This window comes from Medicago truncatula, chromosome 5, assembly GCF_003473485.1.
Source record: "Medicago truncatula cultivar Jemalong A17 chromosome 5, MtrunA17r5.0-ANR, whole genome shotgun sequence".
Classification (NCBI taxonomy): domain Eukaryota; kingdom Viridiplantae; phylum Streptophyta; class Magnoliopsida; order Fabales; family Fabaceae; genus Medicago; species Medicago truncatula.
The window spans coordinates 11,712,542-11,738,234 of record NC_053046.1 but is presented as its reverse complement, the minus strand read 5'-3'; the positions used below and the strand labels follow the sequence as shown (position 1 = coordinate 11,738,234).

Here is a 25,693-nt window from a genome sequence, read left to right as displayed (position 1 = left end):
GAAATGTGTAAAATATTCTAAAAGAATTTCCTAAAAAAATTAGAATTTTTTAACAAAACACAAATTAAATATGAATTTTTAACCATAAAAAATATAAAAATTCATGTTTTGTTAAAAAATTCTAATTTTCTTTAGAGTAATTCTTATAATATTTTAAATTTTTCTGGAAAATTATATTAAAAAATTTGAATTCTACATATGAGTTTATTTTAAAAGAAAGACCAAAAGTGAAGATTGAAAATTTTATAGGGACTAAAAGTTGAAGGAAAATTTTAGAGGAACTAAAATGAAAAGTTGACGTATTTATAGGGACAAAAAACATATTTAACCCTAAAAAAATTGTTAGATAGTATGAGGTGGACGTTAAATGCATACGAGACATCGAACATAGATGGCAACCAACCGCCACATAGTAATACATTAAATGGTCTTGTGTTAATGTGAGATGGTTATTACATATGTAAAAATTTAGCCTTTGTTTTATCTCTTACTAAAACCTTTTCTAATAACTCTCCTTACAAAAAAAAAACTTTTTCAATTACCAAGTATCTTCGATTTCCATTCTCTCCAAAACTTGAGTTAACATAGCTCGAAAACCGTCATCCATCCACGCCTTGGATCTCATGATTCTCGACTTTCACTCACAGGTTTGATACGGTCTTCTACTCGTCTACCTCTCTTTTTTGTCTTCCGTTTTTTCCTTTTACTCTCTTCCCCTCAATTGTTTAGGGCATTATTTTTTGTTTTGTTTTGATCAATACATTTGTTTATAAGGTAGTACAATGCATCAGCTTCATACTCTTGAATATTTAAAATAAAATGAGTTCTGAACAACATTTGCATGATTTAGTCATATCGCAATCATCTATAATCCAAATTCAAACACTAGTTAATGTTAGTAATCAATTAGAATTCAGTTCAAATCACCCAATTATTTTCGTACAATGATCGATCTTAATCATCAATCTAAATCGGACGATTGAAAACTAGAACAACGCGACACACGGTACATAATCCAATTCCGATTTAGAGAGAACAAAAAGAAACAAATATTTATTTCTCTTTATTTTATCAATAAATAAATATATAAGTGATGTGGGTCATGTGTAGGGTGAGGAAAATGGCGCGTGGGGGTAATGTGTAGGTGTGTAACTTTGTAAGTGTGATTGTGACAGTAGCCCCCACGAGTTCCGTTGTCTTCCTCTTCACGACCAATTTTTGCTTTAACATAATTAACTATTTGGAGTAACAATAATTAACATTTACAAGGAATCACATCATACATACACACATAGAAAAAAACAGTACACATTGATCATAGCAACATAGATATCATATCGTATATTTTCTTAAAATAACATATAAGAAAAATCCACTAACACATCAAGTACATAGAAGTGAAAAATTAGGATGCGCTTCAGCATATCAAATGTATTTGTACTTGTAATATGACGAGCTTCAACATATCAAGTATCTTTGTACTTGTGTCGGAACATAATAAATATCTTTATAGTTTGAAGTTGTACTTACTTAACAATATCGCATACTCTCTCTTGCTTTATACATAAAATAAAGTTGAATCGACAAATATTTATGTATATTTTATCTAAATTTTAATCAAATACATCAATTTTTGTTGAACAAATTTTCTTTTATATATAGAATCGGACGGAGTAGCAGAGAAGCAACACAAGATTATTATTAACATATTAGAGCAGAAGCACAACATAGATAGGCAATAACTCAAACACTAAGATGATTAACATCTTAACAATGGGGGCCTAAGTAGGACCCATGTCACTACTACTACTACACTACTTCTACTTCATCTTCACTTCTTCATCAACTTCTGCTACTAAATTTCTGAGCTAGCCACCATTTTTCTCTTTCTCATTTCCTTTATCAAATGTGTAGTGGGTTTTGAAAGAGCTTTCTTTTTCACCTATTCAACTTCAAAAGCAATACCACCTTAGATTTAAAGATCAGATTCACTTTCATTCTATAAGGTACACTCTCAAACACTTTCTCTCACTACAAAGTTGAAAGTCTTTTTTTTTTTTTTTTTTTTTTTCTTTCAAAAATGTTATCTTTTTCTTTGGTCTCTTATTCTTAGCTGAAAATTCCAACATTTTGGTATGTTTCTAAATTAATTTTCTTAGGATGGTATTAATTAAACAAAGTAGTTGGACTCTTGAGTTTTTCAACAATTAAAAGAACTATTACTTGCAATGACTATTCTTGTTTTGTTAATACTATAATTCAAAAGGTTGAAAACATTGATTAGTTTGTTTGTTTTCCTTTGTTTTTGTCTGTTTTTGACTGTAGCTATTTCACATCTTTATCAGTCTTATGTTGTTTTTTTTTGTCTCAAGTTATGTTTAGATTAGATACCTTGATTTGAACTTTGCTTATTTAGTTAATTTTTATATGATTTTGGTCTTGCTTATTTTTCTTTATATTTATTTAATTTTTCAATATATATGAAGCTATTCAACTATGAAGGCTTTCAAATTTCAATGTTTGATTGCGGCTGCTTCATGAATCATGACTGTGACTTGTTCTTCATAGGTGTAATAGCCAAAACCTAAAACCACTTTATATAGTAACACAATTCACCTCTTTTTCCTTAAATATTTTTAACATTGATTTGTTTTTAGTGTATATATCTCTATTCTTTCATATGTTGAAATTTATTTAGTTACAATTTTTTTGGATATTTTAGAGGGAACAAGGTGTAGTAGTAGCTATTGATGATGCTGAAAAAAATTAACAATTTGAAACATTGAGGTTTTTAAGTGGTGTTGGTGATTACAAAGATATGGATCATAATAGGGGAGATAATTGGAAGGAAGTGGTGAAGAAGATGCTTCCGCCGGGTGCTTCTGTTCCTGATGACGCTTCTAATCTTGACTACTCAACAGCTTCGGAATATTTAGGTCCGCCGGTTTCTTATGAAGTACCGAAAGTTGAGCCTCTAGATGTGAAATTCAGAGGAATTGAACGAATCCCTTTGCCGATGTCACGTATTTCCGGTGTGACGGGATCTCCTAATCATAGTCCAAGGGTCTCGGGAAGTTCAGAATCCGTGGTTTCTGTGTTACTAAACCCGGATCTTTCTTCCGGTTCGCCTTCAGCTTCACCGGCTTCGGTTCATAATCCTTCAAATGTTGCTTCTAAGCCGGTGATTAATGAGGCGAAGAGGATGCCTGTTGTTACTTTTAATACCGTTGAAAGGACTCAGAGGAAAGAGGTGGTGGAGGTTGTGAAGCCGGCGTATCCGGAGTACGTTGGAGTTGTGAAAGAAAAGAAGAAAAAGAAAATAAGAGTTTGTTATAGGTGTGGTAAAGGGAAGTGGGAAACTAAAGAGTCTTGCATCGTTTGTAATGCGAAGTATTGCAGCAGCTGTGTGCTCAGGGCAATGGGATCAATGCCTGAAGGGCGCAAATGTGTAACATGCATCGGCCAGCCTATTGACGAATCAAAGCGTCTGAAATTAGGGAAATATTCTAGGGTGTTATCCCGACTGTTGAGTCCTCTAGAAGTTAAGCAAATTATGAAAGCGGAGAAAGAATGTTCGGCTAATCAGCTTCAGCCAGAGCAGTTGAGTGTCAACGGATTTCTCCTCAAGCCTGATGAGATGGAAGAATTACTTGGATGTCCCTTACCTCCACGCAAGCTGAAGCCTGGTAGATATTGGTACGACAAAGAATCTGGTCTATGGGGAAAGGTGATGATTTATGCTTTATTTACTGAGAAATTTCTGCTTTAATTATATTTTCAGTTGGCATAGAGTTGACTATTCCAATTTTATCTCCAAAATCATAAGTTTGACTTATGTTATGTTTACATTTGTCCTTGCATCTCATCCATAGTTTTTTTCTTCAAATCATAAGGCTGACTTATCAAATTCAGTGTTGTCAAATAACTCCTATAGCGTAACAGAATTTGAAGAAATTATTACTTTTCTGCACTACACTATTTGGTACAAAGTCTTATCAAACAGAGACTATAGTAGAACTGTAGCATAGCAAATTTAAACAAACTGCTTTTTCTGCAATCTGCGATAGACAAAGTTGTTCAAAATGCTTTATTTTTATTTGTAATCAGTGAGCAGGCTTTAACTTCTGTCGTTATTCATTTGATAGGAAGGGGAAAAACCTGACAGAATCATTAGTTCAAACTTGAATTTCTCTGGCAAACTTAGCACTGATGCTAGTAATGGGAACACTGAAGTTTACATCAATGGTAGAGAGATTACAAAACTCGAATTGAGGGTACTCAGGGTAAGCTTTAGTCTTTGCTTAAATTTGAACAAAATTTATATTTACCAATAGAGTGTTTTTGCCACTATTTTAATATTCGGATGATCCTTATCATTATCATAGAATTTTGGCATCAATGAATTCAATGGAATAACCTTTTTCTTTGAATTTTCAGTTGGCAAACGTGCAGTGTCCACGTGATACTCATTTTTGGGTTTATGATGATGGTCGTTACGAGGAGGAAGGTCAAAAGAATATAAGAGGAAACATTTGGGAGAAGGTATTCACTTAAATACTTGTAGGTGGTAACCTATGAAGCACGGACACTCCTCCGATTAGCCGTGCCTTGGTTTTGGACACGTGTCGTGTCCGACACCGAACGACACCGACACATATAATTACACTAAATTATGCGACTTTCTCAAATTATTAGCGGTGTCGGCATGTCAGTGTCGTGTCCGTGTCCGTATCCGTGCTTCATTGGTGGTAACCTATTTAAGTCATATTAAAGAGTATAGAATAATAATGAAAGAGATGTTTACTTATTTTTTTCATGACAGGCATCGACAAGATTTGTTTCTGCCCTCTTCTCTCTACCCTATCCTCATGGACAGCCTCATGGATCAAGAGACGAGGCTAGTAATTATACCACAGTTCCTAAATATCTTGAACAGAAAAAAACTCAGAAGCTTCTTCTTCTTGGAATTCAAGGGTCTGGAACTAGCACTATGTTTAAGCAGGTATGGCTTTTGTTTCAAATGTGTAAAACTATGTTGCATGAATATGAATACTATACGAGTGTACAAGTACTTCAATATAAATATTAAAACACACATAAACACATATATAACTAAACAATTTTTGTATAAACATGACTAGTGTTTAATATTGATTTTCTTATAACATGATTCTGTTCTGTGGTGATCTTATAATTGCTGAGCAGGCCAAATTTTTGTACGGGAACAAATTTACTGATCAAGAGCTGGAGGACGTTAAACTGATGATACAAAGTAACATGTACAAATATCTTAGCATTTTACTTGATGGAAGAGAGCGTTTTGAAGAGGAGGTTGTTTCTAGAATGAATGGACAAGGTTCGCCTGCTCACATTATGGAAGCTGGTAATATTTTATGTCATGTTGATTTTTTACTTCTAGATAATGTAACGTCATTCGATGCTTCGATTATCATCAACTACCAACTACAAACTAAACACTTCTTAGTGAATCTCTTGATATCTTTCAAGCTTCCTAACCCTAAACATGCATTCGAAACATGCATGCGTACATGATTTCTATTTTATTTAAGAAATGACTAATCTACTACAAATGATTCCGTTTATGAATATAGATTCGGTCGGTGTTAATGTTAATTCTGCGGCTAACGTTTATAGTCATCATCCTGTAATGATATCGGAAACCTTTTGGTGTTTTACCCTATTTCAATCTTTATTCAGGTAGCAATGGTGAAGCTAGTAATACTAGTGAGTGCATCTATTCTCTCAACCCAAGGCTAAAGCATTTTTCTGATTGGCTCCTGGACATTATAGCCACTGGGGATTTAGATGCATTCTTCCCTGCAGCGACACGTGAATATGCACCACTAGTTGAAGAAGTGTGGAAAGATCCAGCGATACAAGAGACCTTCAAAAGAAAAGACGAGCTTCACTTCCTTCCAGATGTTGCGGAGTACTTCTTAAGCCGGGTAATTGCTTATCTAATCATCCTTGAAACCAGAATCTTCTTAAAATTACGGTGTTTTTAAATCTTATTCTTTAGCCATTATTCATTCTTAACATTAAAATTTACAGATGCTATAATTAGGGTCTGTTTAGATTGGTTTATTTGAGCTTATCTACTGTCATGAGCACTTGTGAGACTGTTTAAGAAAGCTTATGACACGTTGTAAGCTGTTTTCAACTTATTTCCGTAAGCTCTCCAGCATAGCTTATGAAAATAGCTTATATGAAAACAGTTTCACTATTTTATATTTTGTTATAAAAATAGCTTATACATTAGCACTTATATGATAAGCACTTCTATGGACTATTGTAAGCACTTAATTAAATTGTTTATCCAAACATGACCTAAGTTTATTGTCTATGCATCATAAATTCATAATAGAAACGGTTATTATTTTAGTAGCAATGTTTTCATTTTCTGCGTTGGAGAGATTAAGGTATTGACTTGTGTACCTAGATAATGTGCTCGTTTTTTTACTTCCAGGCTGTTGAGATATCTAGCAATGATTATGAACCTTCTGAAAGGGACATACTATATGCAGAAGGGGTTACTCAGGGAAATGGTTTGGCTTTCATGGAATTCTCGCTCGATGATCGTAGCCCAAAGTTTGATGCTTATACAGATAACCTTGATGCTCAGTTGCAACCAATGACCAAGTAAGCATATTGAATATCGAGGACGAAAAAAGTGGTTCATATTAAGTACATATTAACAACATTTCTTTGATATCTCAGGTACCAACTCATAAGGGTGAATGCCAAGGGCATGAGCGAAGGTTGCAAGTGGGTTGAAATGTTTGAAGATGTTAGAGCAGTGGTCTTCTGTGTTTCCCTAAGCGACTACGATCAGTTATCTCTTGCACCAGACAGCAATGGCAGCGGAACACTTCTCCAAAACAAGATGATACAAAGCAAGGAGCTTTTTGAAACAATGGTGAGACACCCTTGTTTCAAAGACACTCCTTTAATACTAGTTCTTAACAAATACGACGTCTTCGAGGAAAAGATGAGAAGGGTATCCCTCAACACTTGTGAATGGTTCAAAGATTTTTCTCCCGTGCGCGCACACGACAACAGCCAGTCATTAGCACATCAAGCTTACTTCTACGTCGCGATGAAATTCAAAGACCTTTATGCATCCATCACAGGAAAGAAACTTTTTGTTGCACAAGTTAGGGCAAGGGAAAGAATAACTGTTGATGAAGCATTCAAGTACATAAAAGAGGTTCTTAAATGGGATGAAGAGAAAGATGAAAATTACTATGGTCCACCTGAGGATTCAATTACAGATATGAGTTCATCTTTTTATATTAGACAAGAGTAAATATATTGTCTTTTAAGAATTTTTTTCACCTATTTTGCTATTAAGAGGTTGTTGGAAAAAATGTAACATGCTGGCTAGGTGCTATTTTCTATGATGTTTTTATGTACTAAAAAGTGAAAAGTTGTTGGTGATGGTTTTGTTTTGGTAGAGTTCTTTTTAGGCTGAAACCTTTGTCGTGTATTTGCATGTTTGCATTCTCTTTGCATGTGGAGGCACTGTTCATTAGTTCTGACGTTTTTTTAGACTTGTTGGAAACATTTACTTTTACTATGGTAATAATTGGGAAAGGACAGTTAAAAACATAACATGTACTATAAAATTTTTCCTCTTGTAAGATTTAGGTAGAACATAATGAATCGTTTTATGATTTTTTTTAACCAAGCTTTCATTAGCAATGTCTTGCAAAATACAATGCGGAACATAATGAATAACAATTACATAAAAATTTTATTTTTTGAAGAAGCAATTCCACAAAAGTATGAGAAGTTTATGAAAAAAGTAAGCAATTATTATTGTTTGACCGCATTTTGGGGCTGAATGATGAGTAAAGGAGATATTTTGTTTCGCTAAGATTCTTTGCCATGAAAATCACAACATACGACATGGTGGTCACACTCAAAAAAAAAAAAAAAAGAAAGAAAGTACTAGTACACAAGCTAATAGTCCCTTTGAAATAATCTGGACATTACTTTGAGAGTTGAATTTTTAGCCGTTAGATTACTTCGTAAAAAAAATAAACTCATAAAGAGCATATTTAGTACTCATCGTACAAGCTGGTTTATACTTCAAGGGTTGAGTTTTTAGCCGATAGATTATGTCTTTTTTCAATCATATATGTGTTAAAGAATCCTTACCGTATAAGCCGGTTTTGTAAGGATGAGTTAGACAAAAACTTCAACATGGTATTAGAACATCTCCAAGATCCATTGGGTCACCCCCCATTTATATCCTTGAACCAAGTCCAATAGTGTTGGTCGTGAGACGGTATGTTAAAGAGTCTCACATCAGACAAAATATGATCTGAAAATGTGTTTATAAGTCGGGACAAATCCTCACATCACAATCTGATTTTGCAAGGATGAGTTAGTCCCCAAATTTAAAAAATCATTTTAATTGCTATATATATCTTTGTACATATTGTCAGATGTGTATGATGTTGTCTAGCATTAAATGAGTGCGCCTTTGAATCAAGGATTCGGAGTTCGATCTTTGCCTCACTATCGACAATGAAAATTTGATTCACACTCATACGAGGCAATTTCTTACCATCAAAATCAACTTTAATTGACAAAACAAAAATGTTGAGATTTTTTTATTTTTTTTTTAGTTTCATATAAGTTTTGTTTACTTGAGATAATTCTATTATTTACACAGTTATAATTAAAACCGGACATTTTCAATGACTTTGACGATTATATATAATTTTTTTTTTTGGTTACAGACGATTATATATAATTGATGTTTGTGTAAAAAATCTTTTACATCGGAGATTATATAATTGATGTTCGTGTAAAAAATATTTTACATTGAGATATATATGAATTAAATTCTTTTGAAGGCAACTATAAATGGACAAATTTACTAAATATTGAATTTTTCGTTTTTTTTTAAACACAGTAAAATTTCTAAATATTTTGATTAAATACAAACGTCACATCATCAAGGTTATTATTAATTATTTGAATAATATGGTTCTGGGTCTTTTGTCAGTGTATAGTACAATTTCGTAAATCTGGGTTTCATATGAATATTATTCTTTAAAGACTCTTAAAAAAAAAAGTACAAACTGATTGAAAAAGTAGACTCCGTAGATTTTGTTTTTCACTTCCTTCTATTTAAAATGATTCGATTCTTTTCAAAATTAATCAAAGTATCTATTCATTTTCAATATAAAAATTATTTTTCAAGGAAATGATTTTTCAGAATAGCCTACACATTAATCTATTAGTAAATATTTGTTTTTAAGGATATTTGGAAGTTAAAAATTAGTAAGTATAAGTTATCTTTTAAACTACTCGATACATTTGTTGCTATTTTTTTTTATAAATATTCTTTTTTATTAAGAAGAAATGACAAAACAAAACCAAAACTACAATCTCAAGCGATCTGCGAGCAACTTCAAGAGCATCATTAAAAAGTAAATGATGCAGTTGAGGAGGGTAAAAGATTCAAAACTTTAAAGCATCGAAGAAGAAGCACAATATTTGACAAACCAATCCAAATCTTTAACACTACTAATTTATCTTAAAAGATGGAAAATTTAACATCAAATATTTATACAAAATCAATTCACTCAAAATCAAATTTTATTAATATAAAACCAAACATACACTTGCTCGATTGTGATACTCATTTTATTCCAAAAATAAACAAGGACAAACTTCTAATTAGTACACTTGAAGGATCCAATCAAATCAAATTTTATGACCTAGTAATTGCCATGTGTATATCACGTGCCATTCCCCAGTGTATTTGTCGTTTGTGCCCTTCTGTACTCTCTGTAACATTATAGACTTGCCTTTGCTAAATACTGAAGTTCCCATGTGATACATTAAAGACACCGAGCATTAAAACATGTATATGCAGTGTTAGGTTTATTTCTATATCTACAAGAAAAGAAAAACTAGTACATATAATATTTTACGCTTTATATTAATTATATGGCACCTAGTTATATTTTAAAACTAATATAATATTACTCGATACTAAGTTGCATTCAATAGCAAACAATCTACCAAAATTTTAAATAGGGTAAAATGCATTTCATCCTCCTAATGTGTAGGTGTAATTGCACTTTCTGCACCCAATTTATTAAATTAAGCACTTGAGACCTAATTTGATATGATTTTTTTGTAACTTCCCATTTAATTATAGAATAACTTTCAAAAATACTAGTAAAAATTTAAATAATTTTATAGAATCTAATATAAAGTTAAAGACAAAAGGGTCTTAATAACCATTGTCCTCACGGCAATGGTTAAAGTAACCAAAATTAATAGCTTTACACTGGAAACAACAATTTGACTTTTTACAAGTTGACTTAACTATCTTTTATCATTTTCCAACACAAAATTTCTATTTTTGTTCCTTTATTCAAAACCCCAAGGGCAATGGTTAGCATTTCCCTTTATATTTTTTTACGTTTGAGGGCATCCTATGTTGAAATGTACTATTAATTACTTATACTTTGTGAATTCCTTATGCCCTGGTCTTTTCTCTTGTATAGAAAAGAAAATAACTCTTCAACAAAACAAAATAAAAAATCAAAGCAGACAGTGCTGCAAGCAGAGTTCAACAAACCTGGATGAAAATTTACTATCACAACTCATACCCAGAAAGAAGCCAATTTAAGAAGAACAACTTAGTATGTGTTTGGTAAAGCATCACGTTGAACCAAATCACTAAAACTTTTCACGTCAACGCAGAAGCTACCATTTGGAGCTTCTCAAAATCACGGCAAAAACACTTTGGAAACCGTGAAAAACGTGAGTCTAGCATAGAAAACTCAAAACCATACGCAATACTACTTTGTTGTCTTCAGTGGTAATTGGTAAGTAATTTTATCAGTTATGAGAACAGAATTTTTATAACACAGTAATATTAATAGCAGCAACCAAATGACGCACAAAAGATTTTGCAAAAGAAAATAGTCGCTTAGCTTAATAATTAAATTAGAAGAACTCCTAAAGGGAATAAAAATGGTCGTATCTAAGAAAAATTCCAGGTACATAGTTTTGTCATCACTCTAATGCATAAAAACAGCCTGTTTCAAACTGATGCAACATGTCTCTAGGCATGCAACCATATAGAACCAATAATTTCGAAGCGAAGTACAAGAGGTTGCTATTTCCAGCAATCATTCAAAAGCAGCTGACAAAACGAAATGAAGCGCATAAGTTGGCTATATATGCCCATGTAACTCGGAAGTCTCTTCGTCTTTTGTTGCCTCAGAATGTGTTCGTTATAACATAACAAATTGTTACAATTGGCAAGAAACGAGAACAGAAAATTCACGATCCAATTAAATCAGGTGTTTCTGCCTCGATGGATAACAACGCGGTGTGTACTTTTCCGGTCCAACCGTCCAAACGATCCCGTAAGGATTTTATCTGTTCAATACCCAGAACTCTTGGTTGCACCCAGGAAACATGTACTGTGCCCTCCACTTGATCAATTATACCCTCAATCAGATGAACCTGGAATAAATTTGTTCATATAAAAAATTTAACACATTTGCCAAACACCATATGGTCTTTACAAACAAAAAAAAAACAAGGCCGCATATGTAGATTTAAAGACACTTCAAAAAGCTTTTCTCAAGAAAAGCATGAACTTTTTTTTCAGAATGGAGTATACAATGCTGCATACAAAAGACAGTGAAATTTGCTTATTCATCCTAAGTTATGAACATCTAGGTAAAATAGAACACTGCACTTTTCCAAACCAAAGCAATTTCTAACGGGAACCCTGGAGTCAATCACTTGAGAATAGAAAGATCAGTGAAACAGTGTGTTGGAACACCAAAATGTCAACATCAACAATGGAAGATAAAGAAAGGACGAGAAAAAGAAGAACAAAAAAGTGAAAACTACCATTTTCAAAATACAAAAAGTAAAAGCATTTTTTCAAATTTGAATAGCAAAATTTGTCACAAATGGAAGCAAGCACTAGCATAGTAAAAAAAATGGATCATCAAGTACAGTTTTGGGTGTCAAGATAGCATTAGGAACTAGAACTTGAAACAGAAGAATCAATTTTTTTTTTTTAGGTAAAACGATGAAGCAGGATAAACAACAACAACAACAACAACCCCCAGACCTTATCCCACTAAGCAGGGTAAACAAGAGTAACACAATGTAATGTAATAAATTCACATTTGCCCAACCCATGAGTTGAAAGCTTACTACTTTATATATCGTTATAAAGAAAAAATATATTAGAGAACTTCAAGTTGAACTTACAGATAGGCTCTTCATAAGGAGATGCTCCACATTCTCTATAGAAAGTTTTGTTCGCTCTGCAATAACACTCAAGGGAATCGTTCTATCTTCCGAAGGCCGGCTGCAAATAACCACAATCAATTGAGTGAAAAATAAAACGAACAGATTTAAATTCATCTCCAAATGTGAAAATGTCAACAATATGTTTAATGAATATATACCTGAATATAATTTCCATCAGACACAGAATGTTGATCTTTTCCAACAGCTTCTGTTCGTTTTGAACTAGTGCTGGTTGAGCACTCAAAGCAGCATTATGCACCTGACATAATTCTTGATAACGAACTAAATCACCAGAATTAAATGCCTGCAGAATATAGTAGAGCCATTCCACCTTTGACCCAAGAAGGCTCTTGATCTGTCGAAGGTATAATATATTATGTTATCCAACAATAGTAACTTGAATAGATAAGCAGAGTGAAGAAATTCCAGATAGGAAGCCAAATATTATGATGTAAATACTCACAATAGGATGGGCAAGTAGCTCTCCAAAGTTGTAGATGTTATCCCCCAGCAGAGCAGAAAGGGACAAGTCAAATGCCAAATCCTGACAAATCACAAAAAAAGGTGCATTAACTAATATCATATCTGCAGGTAAATAGAAAGAAATCATAGATGAGTTGGACTACTATGAACTCTCCTCTAACCACTACTTAAAGCAGAAACATCAAAACCAATATTCAGTTTCAATGCTGCCAAAATAAAAGCAAAACCCTTATTGAAAATCCTCTATTAATTTAAGCAAGGATAACAAAGAAATCTCTGTAGTCTAAATGTAATTCAATAATTAAGAAAAACCAATTAGGTTAACCTTTGTATCTGATGATAGATGAAGAAGCGAAGTTTGAAGCTTTACTTATCTTAATTACCATTAAGACCTAGGACGCATGAATAGCTCAAAACTATGTTGTGTTGCATTCGTGTTGGACACAGATTAAAGTTAGGCATTTCCTGAATTTTAAGGTACTTCCTAATGGTATTGTTTTTTTTTTTTTTTTGCCTATTATAAATTTATATATCAACATACAACTAGGAATACCACAATAAAGAAACATTTTAACATTTTGTTACAGTTACAATAACTTAAGCTAATTTTAAAATACTGATTCTCTTTTATATTAATATTTATTTATGTTACTGTTATACTAATTTAAAAGTAGTTTTGGGTAATCAATTACAGTTGTGTCATATCTTACAATTTAAAAAAAAAAAAAACACATTCTAACATCTGCCACATATCATATCTCTGTCCTGTGTTGTATATCTAATATCTAGAATAAGATAACTTTTAACACAATGTTTCATAATAATTTAGCTACACTGTCTCCTAAGTTTCTATGATGTAAAGAACCCAATCATAAGATCCAGATTGATAACTGTGAAACACATGCTCTTATGTCAGTGTAAGGTGTAAGCAAATAGCTATAATTTGAGACAGCACAAAAGGAATAAATAAATCAACAAAACATTTCAAACAGTTCTGCTAACATACCAGCTTGAATGAGTCAGAGAGAGACTCCACTGATGTGTATGCCAAATAGAGAAGAGCACTTTTGTAGAACTCAGCAAATTCCTGACGGGATTTGTGATATTGAGAGGATACCCAGTAGTAGCTCGCATAGACAGTTGGATCAATATCTGTCATACTGTCGAGTGTACTCTTCCCATTTTCCAGAAGATTCTTGCATTCCTTTTGGTCACCTTGCTCAAGCTTGAATAAGGCAATTTGCATCTTAATGTATAGGATAGGCTCTTCTATGCGCTGCTCTCTAGTGGCTTGCAGTTTCTCAATGACCCCTTCAAGATAACCAATGGCAGCTTCTTTCTCAGCATACCGTCGAGAAACCATCACAGCAAAATGTGCAAGCTTGAGAAGGTTGATTTTGGTCTCAAAGTCTGTGATGAAATTGTTATATAACTGTATTATAGCATCACCAGCCTGAAAATTCGAAGCAAGAAAATCCGTCAAACAAATAATTATAAACAACAATAAAAATTTGCACTGCAGTGTAAATTATAACACTAAAAGTCATGTAAACATGATATAAGATGAAAAAGAAATAAGAACTTGCACTGCAGAGTAAATTATCACACTAAAAGCCAAGGCAACATGACATTAGAAAAGATAACAATATGCATAAATTGTGTAACATCCTCAATGGCAGGCAATAGATGAGTGGATGCATTAGTTAAACAATCACTACCACTGAAGAATGAAGTTAAATGTATATTTTGCAAAACTTCTACCATAGATTGCATCTCCGTAAATCAAATGAAAATTTGGACTGAACTCTTCATTTAAATTTCAATGGTAATGAAGCATTCAAATTCAAACGTATTCTAAACAAAGAGTGAACGATTGTTTCCAATGATGGCAAAGATTTGCTAGTTGAGGAAATTTAAATCTCTTCAGCAGCAAAGAATGTGATAAAAAAAAATTAGACAGGTTAGGGATGCAATGGTTTGTGACAAAGATCCGCGTAAAAAATAAAGACACTCAACAACAACAACCAAGCCTTATCCAACTAAGTGGGGTCGGCTACATGGATTAAACTACGCCATAATGTTCTATCATAAACCATATTTAAAATCCAACTCATTAATCTCTAAATCTGTCCTAATAGTTTCTCTTATAGTTTTTACAGGTCTTCCTCTGCATCTTAGGTCTTCCTCTACATCTTTTGATCTGACTATCCTCCCTATGATCTACTCTCCTTACTACAGAATCTACAGGCCTTCTCTCAACATGCCCAAACCACCTAAGCCACTCGACAAATGGGAAAAAAAACTCTACACCAACTTATGATACATTTTATCACTCAAACTATTTATAAAAAATTACAAGGCTAGCTTGATCTTGTTAAAACAGCACATCTACATCGCACTCCGGTCATTCATTGTATTTAACTTATCAATCACGTTTTCAATAAGGCTTAGTTACCATATCTCAAACCATAATAATATAATCATCATAATATATAAAAAGTGAAGCTTTCAGCATAAGTTAAGAACTTCAAACCAAACACTCAATACTTGAATAACGTTAAAAGCAAAATATACAAAACAAAAAAAGGAAAATCTTAACCCACCATTCACATCCCTCCCCAAACAAAAATACAAATCCAAAACAAAAAACCCAAAATTTCAGTTTCCAGCAAAACCCTAATTCTAAATACCCCAACAACAAAAATTCAATTTCATAAACAGCTCAATCAACAAGGCAGCCCAAAACCCTACCTAGCATCCTCGGATCCAAAACAAATAACCCTAATCCCATTCACTCAAAAGTTCCCACCTTTACCACAATTCCAATCAAACCCTAAAAAACAAATCAAAAATACAAAACCCTAAATCAACAAAACTACCAACGTCTCAACTAAACTAGCAAATTAACAGAAACCCTAATTTTAACAAACCTCAAAATTAAAACTAGGTAACAAAATAATTAAACTATTGAAGCAAATTCGAGTGGAAAAAGAGTGTACTAGGAGTGAAAAAATCGAAGAGTTGGACCTGAAAGACGGTAAGAGCGAGAAACTGTTCCAGCTTGAGAGTGAGCTGATGCCATAACTTCTTCTGGTACAGATCCGCAAGAGAATTGTACCATTCACCGAGTTCAGGGTGAGAACTTCGAAGCGATTCAAGGTATTGCAGTGCAGCCATGGCAGCGATTCAAGCGAGAGAAGAAGAAGAAGAAAACTCTGAAAACAAAGAAAGAAAGAAACAAATGCGAAATTCTATTCTTTGTGCTTTTATATTTTTTATTTTAATTATTATTTGTTTTGCTTCGGCAAAAAGAAAAGAATAATGAAGAAAGTACCGGAGTTTGGTTTGTTTCCTTATCTTGGGTTTTAAGCCTAAATTTCTTAAGGCCCATTGGGTTACAATGTTATGTTCTCGACTTTAGGCCCGTTTCGTAATTGTCTCGGCGGCAATTAACTGTCGTTCCTGACAAATGATTGATTATAGAACAAAGTTTTTTCCACTTCGAACAATACTAAGAAACATCATGAAATGACAAGTTTAACCTATTGGCAATTAATTGTCGATGAATTTTACTCGAAGGTAGTTAATTACTGATGGAATTTGAGGTTAAACTTGTTATTTTATGGTATTTCTTAGCCTTGTGTACGGTGGAAAAAACAATTTTCTAAATTGTATGCTTGACAACCTACTTTCACGTCACTATTCTTAAACCAACAAGTTACGATTCTTAAACCAATAAGTTTTGTACACTTATTCAACGTCAAAATACATGCAATGTATTTTTTAACTCGTTTATATTATTCAAAAATTTGTCATATTTTTGCAACTTCTGACTAAAACTCGGAATGATAGTTAACTGACGTAGGTGTCTACGGTAGTTAACCGTCGTTGTCCTCAACATCACTTAACTATCATTGTTGTACAATATTTGATTTTTGCGCTTTTTTCTTCTTCTCATTTTGTTGCATTTAATGATTGAATTCATTATTAATATTTTTTAAAAAACCAATATTATTTTTGGCTTGTAAAAGGAGTGGTGAGTACAAAGCTTCCAAGAGGAAAGTGAAGCATGAAAGCACCAGCTTAAGGAAATGTGGATGTTTGTTTAAGTTGTGTGGTAATTTATAGAAGGAAGATAATGAATGGTGGTTGTCTACTCTTAATGAAATTCACAACTATATGATGGAATCGAAGTTAAAATGTCACCTTCTTGAAGGTAGATTAAGAGAGAAAGGCAAGAAGTTTGTTGGTGATCTCACAAAGAGTTTGGTGCATGCTAAGACTAAATACAAAATATTAAATTTTCATAATAATAACACATATAATATATATCACCAACTTAGAATGATAGATGTATTATTCACCATTAACACTGTTGTAATATTTAAAATTACAGTTTGTCTACTCTTTTAAAAAGAAAACAAAAAATACAGTTTGTCTACAAATCCTGATGTCGTTTTCCCCATCTTATGTACTTAATTGAGTTTTGAACCAAGGTTAAGGGTTGAAAGATTTCACTAAAGTATACCACCTCTATGTTTATTCTAAATTCGAAATTATTATATTTTTTACTATCAATACCAATATATTTTTTGCATCAGAATTATAATTTATCTAATAATCTTCCTAGGACTCTTGCTATTTGCTTCTTGCTACTATCAAGTGCATTCTCAATGAGGAAAGTTGGGCATATGCTGCATGTGTTTGTACTAGGGTTTTTTTTATGAGGATTCAAGAATGTTTTATTGTGAAAAGTGTGAAAAGCATGTTACAAGGGTTTCCCCAAGGTTTTATTCTTTTTTTTTTTTTGTATTTTTAGTTTACTCCTTGCATATCTACTCTTTTACATACTAAAACTTTGTGTTTGTACCTAATTAAGATTAAGATCTGAGTGATGAATAATTATGATTGTGCTTCATTGGTAATTTTTTACCGTGATGCAAGTTTACTTTTCAGCAAAAGTTGTGCTCAAATGCCTGAAATTGCACATAATAGAATGTTTCCACCTGAAATTTCTGGATTGATTGATAGGGCCGTGGATTGATTGAATTGAATGTTTTTTTAGCAAAAAGTTTAAGGACAAATAGGACAACCAAATGATTTGTGCAATGGAACACTTATGCAATAACTCGTAAAAATATTGGTGACAAAATTCTTATTCCAAGGATAGATTTGGTATCTTCAGACTCAAGATTGGCATTTTAAACTTTAAAGAAGGCAATTTCTTATTTCTATTTCGTTTGTTATGACTATAAAAAAAGTCAAAGTCAATCACTTTAAAAGATTGGTTTGTATTTACCAAATCTATTATTACATATATGTTGTTGTATCCAAAGTAACTACAAAAAATGGATTGAAGATGTTGATTTTGGATGAGGATGGTAAAGTTTGTACTACTGCAAACAATGTTATGTATCCGGAGATTTTTGACAACCTTTAAAGCGTGGACCATAGGTATGATATTATGTAAGGGTTGGCATGGTTCGGTTCGGGATGAAAACTGAATCGAACTGAATTGTTTATAAATTTAAAATAATTGAACTAAATTGAAATCGAACTGTTCCAGACCGAACCGAACTGTTGTTATTGGTATTGTTGAAAAAATATAAAAAAATCAAACCAAATCGAATTTTAGAAGTTTTTAAAACCAAACCGTTTCGAACCATACCGAACTGTTGTTATTGGTACAGTTGAAAAAACATAAAAAAAATAAAAAATCAAATGAAATCGAATTTTAGAAGCTTTTAAAACCGAACTCTTTCGAACCGAACTATTTCAGTTCAGTTCTAGAATTGTTGTTAGTAATGGATCGATATTTTTGGTTTGGTTTGGTTTTTTTTCCACCCCAAATATTATGTATGTAAATTTATATTTATAACTAATTTAACGACAATTATAATAATCATTTTTTTACAAGTGTTCAATAAACAGGATTAACCTAATATATGCAAGGTTGGTACCCTGACAAAAAAAAAAAGTTCTTAATTGAAATATTTATTAATACTAGTAAAAATAAGCAAACATTTTTGCAAATCAAATAATTCTTGATCAAACTAATGCGATCCAAATACATAGAATCTTAACTGTGGTCCCTAAAATTTATATACAATTTTTCTTGTGATACCATGATTCCTTGCTTGCACACCACTCTAGAGAGTGAATGCTTTTTTTTTCTTCATTTTCAATCATGTTTCATATAATTGAGATTACAAACCAAACAAGACATTTTAACTCAAATCACATAAAGTGTATCTTTAATTATACATGTGAATTCTGACTTTAGGTGACAACATCATAAGTGGCAATTACTAAACCCACCAACAAAACCCAATCTAAAACAGTCCCACCAAACCATCAAAAACATTTTTAGCACAACAATGATTTTACCTTGTGACTTCATTCCAAAGCAAAGTTATATTATCCTTTATCTTTTACTCTTATATATTAACCCCTCTTTGCCACAAGACAAGAAAAAGTATCAACAAGAACAAAGCAAAATGGTGAAACAAGTGAGAGCTTCACTCACATGTTTTGTTCTTTTCTTTCTTGTCATAGCTACTTCCATGATATCAATAGTTCACTCAACAAACACAGTCACAGTAACAAGAGAGGATCAAGCTCGAAAACCGCGAAAGAGATGGCAAAAGAAGACATGGATGAATCATGGAAGCCATCGTGGTCCTAGGAAACATCTTGTGAATCCAACAACAGAGAATGTTTTTCAGCTGGCTCGTGAGTTTCCTGTGTAGTACTTTTGTTTTCACGTTGTGCTGTATGAATCAGTGAAGTTCATGTTTTTAATGTTACTATAAATAGTTCCAAAAATTTAATTACTTGTGCTAGTGTCTTGTATAGTATGGTATTTGATAATTGATTTTTAATTTGTTATATTAACCATGAGTGCTGTTATAGATTTAAATTTTGTAAATCAGTAGGAAAAAAAACACTGATTTGGTGGAAACAGACATGATCAATCAAATTATCTATATGATCTGCATTTGCTTGATAACTAGTTGGTAGAAAAGATAAGTTTTCAGGTCAATAATTCAATAATATGGCTGAAAAGTACCTGCAACCATTACACTAGAACCCACAACTATAGCTGTTGATTTGTACATTTGGATTAGACGTAGCAGTTACTGATTTTGGTCGTCCGATCCGAAATTGACGGTTACAATGATTTTATAAGGATTTAGTAGATGTGTAATGTGAACCGACTGATCTCAAATCAATGACGCAAATTGACTCATACAGCAGTGGATCTGGATACCTATCTAACCAACGATGGTTACGACGATTTTATTGAAAAACTTGATATAGTAACAAAACAAAACAAACACGTGGTTGGTGATTTTATTGAAAAAAAGTGTTACTGTGATGTCAACATATTGACTTAATTAAACGTACCAATCTTTTGGTTAATTATTATCAATAGATGAAAACTAATTTTGCAAAGGAATTCCTACGTAATACTCTCAACCAATGTGGTTGTCGTTGGTGCAGATGATGCCACTTAACACTATCATAACCTATTTACTTCAATATATATGCACCATAGGCAGTGCCCATATTAAATTAATGTATCAAGAAAAATCCATTTTGGGTGCTTTCAATACTATAGCCGCACTAGGGGTTGCTTAGTGGTTATTATATTAGATTAGATGTTCTAAATCCAAACATGACTCAGCATGAACATTGTTTGTTTCTCATATTTTCCACCAAAATGGACTAATTCAACCATACAATGACACCTCTCACGTAAACAAGATAAATTTACTATAACAATTAATCAATAGCTTGAGAATTTTGATATTCATTTGCGTTTTGCTTAGCAACATTTAACAGAAGCACTACCCTTGATGTGAAGTAGAAAAATATTTTAGTATATGAAATTGAATAAGGTTTGGCCAAAATATCATTCATGATCTTGATTTTGAAGATATGATTCCAACAGTTAGGTAGAAGATTTTATAAAATCATATTTTGGGAATCATGAAAGCAATGGAAATGTGACAAGAAGAATCAAAATATGCTAAATATGAGACACTATGAGCTCATTATTGATTGGGTTTTGCTTTTTTTTTTAATTTTTAAAACATATATTATCTGTTTTAACTTTTTAGCTTTAAAAACAATAATGTAAGATACAATTTTGTAAAACAGTTTTAGTAAAAGCCTAATCAAACAAGTTTTTCAGTTTTTTATTTTGGTTTTTAAAAAGAAAATTCAAGCAGACCATGTGAATAGCTTGACATAGCATTTCTTGGTTACAACCGTTGTGAATTTGCAACAAATTTTGTGTCCTTTCTCAAAAGAAATGGAGAGGTCTATTACTATAGTTTTGAAATGTATATAAATACACATTTCTAAAACCAGGAAAATGACAGTGATTAGGCCTTTATACACCAAAATCATAGTAATTGAACACATTTGATCATTTACATTCTTCACCAGTTTGAACTTCTATCAAGCATGGCCTAAGTAAACTGAAACATTTATCATTAAGTACACACCACGGAAAGCAAGGCAGAAATAAACTCAAACTTCACAATGGACCAAAAGAAGAAATTCGAATTATATTACTCGAGTCATCATATAAAACAGTGAGTAAAAATGTACCTTTGTAATTATTATACATACGCATATTCTGGGGTATATAACATTGAGCTAAGTAAAGGATGACAAAAAATGTATACCACATATAAGTTGATGAAATTCATGACACCAAAATACCACATTAAAAACAATACCAGTTTAAATGCCTGACTCTTCAAGAAGTTTTAGAAGATTATGCTCAGGAGCACTAAGGGATGGTAGGATCATTCGATTAGAGTGAGATCTTCGCGGCCGAGGAGCAGGACCTTCAGACTCAATGGCTCCCCCTTCCTTCATTACTGGCAGGTCGCCTCTTCTACGCACGGTAGCAGATGCCCGTTCTTTCCATATTCTTCCATCCTGATGATTGATGAATAAGATTTGAGAATCAGAAGAGCAAAATGGTATCAATCAATTAATAGTAGTTCACTGTGCTTAAATTGGTATACTTAATTAACCATGCTTGCTTGTTTATATGCAAAGTCTATATTTAACCAAGTGCAATAATAAGCCTCTAGTTGCAGTTTACAACCAAAATAATCATAGTAATTGATGTATTAAATGTATGCTAGATGCTTTATTTGAGAGATTGCAACTGTGCCAAAAGAAGTTAGGAAGGCAAGACGAAAGTAACCGAGCGAAAATACTAATGCAGGCAGGCATCTACTTTTAATAAATTTATAATAGCCCACTTCCAACCCTACCCGTCGCTTCAGCTTTTGAAGTTAAAAGGGAAACAAATTACTCAAGAGTCAATGACTAACAAGCAGTGGTCATGTCACATGTGGGTTTTCAGGGTTTAAACCATGGAACGGACCTTCTCCTTAAAACTCCTTAGGTGACCCTTAATCACTAACCAAGCTACCTAATTGGGACAAAGGTATAGGCAGATTAATTACCATTTCCACCTTGCGAAGTTGTGTGAAACCTCAATTATTCCCTCAGATATAATTCACAATAACGTGCATTAATGGCACTAACTGAGTCGTGTTTTTTTATGGTAGTTACGCTAACAAGTTACATGTGCGTCCTCAAAGGGGTATTAGGAATGTGCTAACAAGTTCCCGCTCCCCAGAAAACTAACCACAAACATATATGTATATAAAAAAAGAAAGTCACATGCACGCACAACAAGAACTAAAAAATTAACACGAGAACAATTTTAGGAAACAACCCAAAAATTTCTTTGAAAGATAGGAAGATACCACAGCATCCCATAATATTGTAGTCAGTAATCTGTGCAATTATGTTGAGCTTTCTAAATAATTGAAGTAAAATCCTCGAAAACTATTCAAAATGCACAACTAAATAAGGTTTTTCCTTGTTTTGGAGCTTGAGCACTTAATCCAGAACAAGGTGAAAGACAAACTCTTTTAAAAGAAATCCAAACAGCACAACCAGATATTACAAATAATACCATGCAGATATTGCAAATGTAGTATCAGGGTTTGAAAATACCGATAAGATAATATCCAATACTGAACACAGATGAAAGACAAACTCTAGTTACAGAAACCCAAACAGCACAACCAGATTTGACACACTTTTAGCCGCCCAAATACTGATTAATAACAATAATAAAATTAGTCTGTTTGAGCTGCTTAAACTTATACCAGTTCTAAATTCAAACGAACAATTTTGTCATATCGTAGCATAAAAGAAAACCAGATATTCATCTTACATTGAGAATAGATGGTTCTGGTAATGGGCACTGAATAGGTCGATCATTATCAAGGGGTTCAACTGGATGTTCAACTGGCTTAAACTCAACAGCCACTTCAATTCCATGAGAAGTTGCAGTGGTAGCACTTGCAGCTACAGCAGCCGCCACCTCTGAGTTTGCAGGCGTCACTTCCCTCTCATCCTGCACAATATGAAGTCGACACACAATGTCACCAATTAAAACTCGTCCACATAACTTACCAAACAGACAAATAAACACAGGACATGTTTGGATTTGAGTTTATCTACTAGCAGAAGCACTGGTAAGCCTATCTGGGAGAGCTTGTAGAAACAGATTATGACATGTCCATAAACTGTTTTTCAGCTTATTTCTATAAGCTCGTATAGCTCATATGAAAACAACTTGACTTTATTTTATCCTTTGTTATTGAAATAGTTTATGCATAACCATTATAAGCGCTTAATTAAACTGTTTATCCAAATAGAGCTATATTTCTAAACCCAATTCCATAAACTTCACATTAAATTTTCCAATCCATCACCAAATCACATCAACACTTCATAAATCAATAATCATTAAACTTAATTGACTTTCTTCAACTACAATCAAAGTCAAATAGTCAAAGCAAATTGTTTCATCCAAATTTGATCCAACAACACAAAAACAAAGAACAAGGCTTTCATATGAAAACACATATTGTAATGATCATAAAACTAAAAACAGAAAGACAAAACACACAAAAAAAAATCATTTTTTTTCTTACCAGAGCACTTTGTGTTCGTCGATGGATATTCTTTCCAACAGAGAATCTAGAAAACAAACCCACCATTTTTTCAGCTGAAAAACCAAAACCCACCAAGAAAAAACGATTTTTTTAACGTTGGTGTGATTTTCTAGTCAAAGGGTCGATTTAAATTCTAGTATTTGACAGTTTTTGTTTTGAACAACGTGAAATCAGTGGTTGCATGAAACGGGTTCTGATCCGGGTAAAGTTCGGCCCGAAGCAAGATGAGAGGAGAGAGAGAGAGTTGAGGAAAGGAATCGTTTACTTGGCGTGAAGGATGATGGGTTTGGTTTGTTGTGCTATAAGTCTTCATTCTTCAACAACAAAAACAATGATAAAAAATAAATGGATTTAATTTTGATACACCGGCGGTGTAAAGTTTTCTACACGTGCATATATGATGAGTAGCGTTATTTGAAAAACCATATGAGATAACTTTTGTAACAACTTCTTTTTTCTCTCTTTTCATTGGTCAAAAACAATGGAGAGAGAAAAAGAAAGAGAGAGAATAAGAGGATATTATGATTATGAGAGAGAAAGTTGTCAAAAATTTGTGAGAAAATGGTTATATAAATATCATTTCTCTTAAATGATACATCCACATAGGTAGTTTAATTGGTGAATGCGACAACAATGAGTTTTGAAAGAGGACGTGTCAAGTTTAATCTCAAGAACTTTTTTATTTTTATGGTGGTTGAAATTTGAACCTCTCAGATCTTATATATATTATGCATTGTTTCTACCAACTGAATTAAACTTACGGAAACTTCTATCTCAAAAACTAACATAACCATTAATATTTGTCTATATAAAAAGAAAAGCCACTATATGATATTGTATTTTAAGTATGTATAAAAAAAGTTACATCGTAGGTGTATAATAGTTAATCATATAAATGATACTGCTTCTATTTTCCTTATTGCAAATCTCTTTCAAACACAAAAAAGAAAATGTTTATAATTACAACTAAGGAATGATAACTGACGTGAGAGATTTTGATTGGCTAAATAGGCAATTATCTTCTGAAATTGTAAATTTTGTCAATTATTCCTTCTGAAATTAACAAAACTTCAATTACCTTTCTGAAATTGCACAATATTAATCAATTTATCTCCTCCGTCAAATTATTCTGTTAGTCAACATGACATTTTGTAAATACCTCTTAAAATTTTGCATTTACGTGCAAAATACCCCCAAAACATATTAAAGGCAAACAATTTTATCCTCAGAAACATGCTCTTGAGACACATTATTGAGCTTGCTCAACCATTCCTCATCTTCGGAGTCCATGTCATAATTTGCGGTTTTCCTTGTCATTGCTCTAGTTATCTCATCCCCATGCTCATGTATATATGTAGCTGGTCGCTGAAAGATAAAATTGTTGTTGCTTTCAGCATAGGAAGAGACCCCATGAACGCCTGGCACTCGAATATCAATAAGACCATGGACATTTGATCGAAACACTCCTTATAAAGGTCTTTAAAGAGATTCCGGTTCCGATGATTGACAAACTCTAATGCGTCTTAAATAATTTAAATATTAAAGTTAACAGTTTTATTGTTTACCTTTAAAATAGTTTGAGTCAAGTATAAGAAAAAATATATATAAATTTTTAAGTTCGGAGGTATTTTGCACATAAGTACAAAATTTTAGGGGGTATTGCAAAATGTCATGTTGATTAACAGAAGAATTTGAAGGAGGGGGTAAATTGATTAACGTTGTGCAATTTCAGAGGTAATTGAAGTTTTGTTGATTTCAGGGGAGTAATTGACAAAATTTACAATTTCAGGGGGGTAATTGCCTATTTACTCGATTTT

The 25,693-nt window shown here is 32.7% G+C and overlaps 3 protein-coding genes across 4 annotated transcripts; 1 reads left to right on the top strand and 2 right to left on the bottom strand.

Moving 5' to 3' along the window:
• The first annotated feature begins 1,718 nt into the window (after window positions 1-1,718).
• LOC11415721 (extra-large guanine nucleotide-binding protein 3) lies at window positions 1,719-7,559 on the top strand. Of its 2 annotated transcripts, XM_003612655.4 has the most exons (9): window positions 1,719-2,006; window positions 2,723-3,727; window positions 4,146-4,283; window positions 4,438-4,542; window positions 4,823-5,002; window positions 5,206-5,383; window positions 5,719-5,966; window positions 6,488-6,660; window positions 6,739-7,327. In XM_003612655.4, the coding sequence occupies exons 2-9, from the start codon at window positions 2,819-2,821 to the stop codon at window positions 7,325-7,327; spliced, it is 2,520 nt and encodes an 839-aa protein (XP_003612703.1). In that variant the 5' UTR covers window positions 1,719-2,006; window positions 2,723-2,818. The 2 variants fall into 2 exon arrangements, with proteins under 2 accessions (XP_003612703.1, XP_024639761.1); XM_024783993.2 differs by lacking the exon at window positions 1,719-2,006 and having other exon boundaries at window positions 2,819-3,727; window positions 6,739-7,559.
• Window positions 7,560-10,959: 3,400 nt separating this feature from the next.
• Window positions 10,960-16,066, bottom strand: LOC11415720 (26S proteasome non-ATPase regulatory subunit 13 homolog B). Its single transcript, XM_003612654.4, has 6 exons — window positions 15,841-16,066; window positions 13,820-14,266; window positions 12,794-12,874; window positions 12,489-12,685; window positions 12,289-12,388; window positions 10,960-11,523 (listed from the first exon to the last, which is right to left on the bottom strand). Exons 1-6 carry the CDS (start codon window positions 15,988-15,990, stop codon window positions 11,338-11,340), a joined length of 1,161 nt encoding a protein of 386 aa, XP_003612702.1. The 5' UTR covers window positions 15,991-16,066; the 3' UTR covers window positions 10,960-11,337.
• Window positions 16,067-21,364: 5,298 nt separating this feature from the next.
• Window positions 21,365-24,197, bottom strand: LOC11426475 (uncharacterized). Its single transcript, XM_003612652.4, has 3 exons — window positions 23,856-24,197; window positions 23,090-23,272; window positions 21,365-21,768 (listed from the first exon to the last, which is right to left on the bottom strand). Exons 1-3 carry the CDS (start codon window positions 23,919-23,921, stop codon window positions 21,568-21,570), a joined length of 450 nt encoding a protein of 149 aa, XP_003612700.1. The 5' UTR covers window positions 23,922-24,197; the 3' UTR covers window positions 21,365-21,567.
• Between the last annotated feature and the right edge of the window lie 1,496 nt (window positions 24,198-25,693).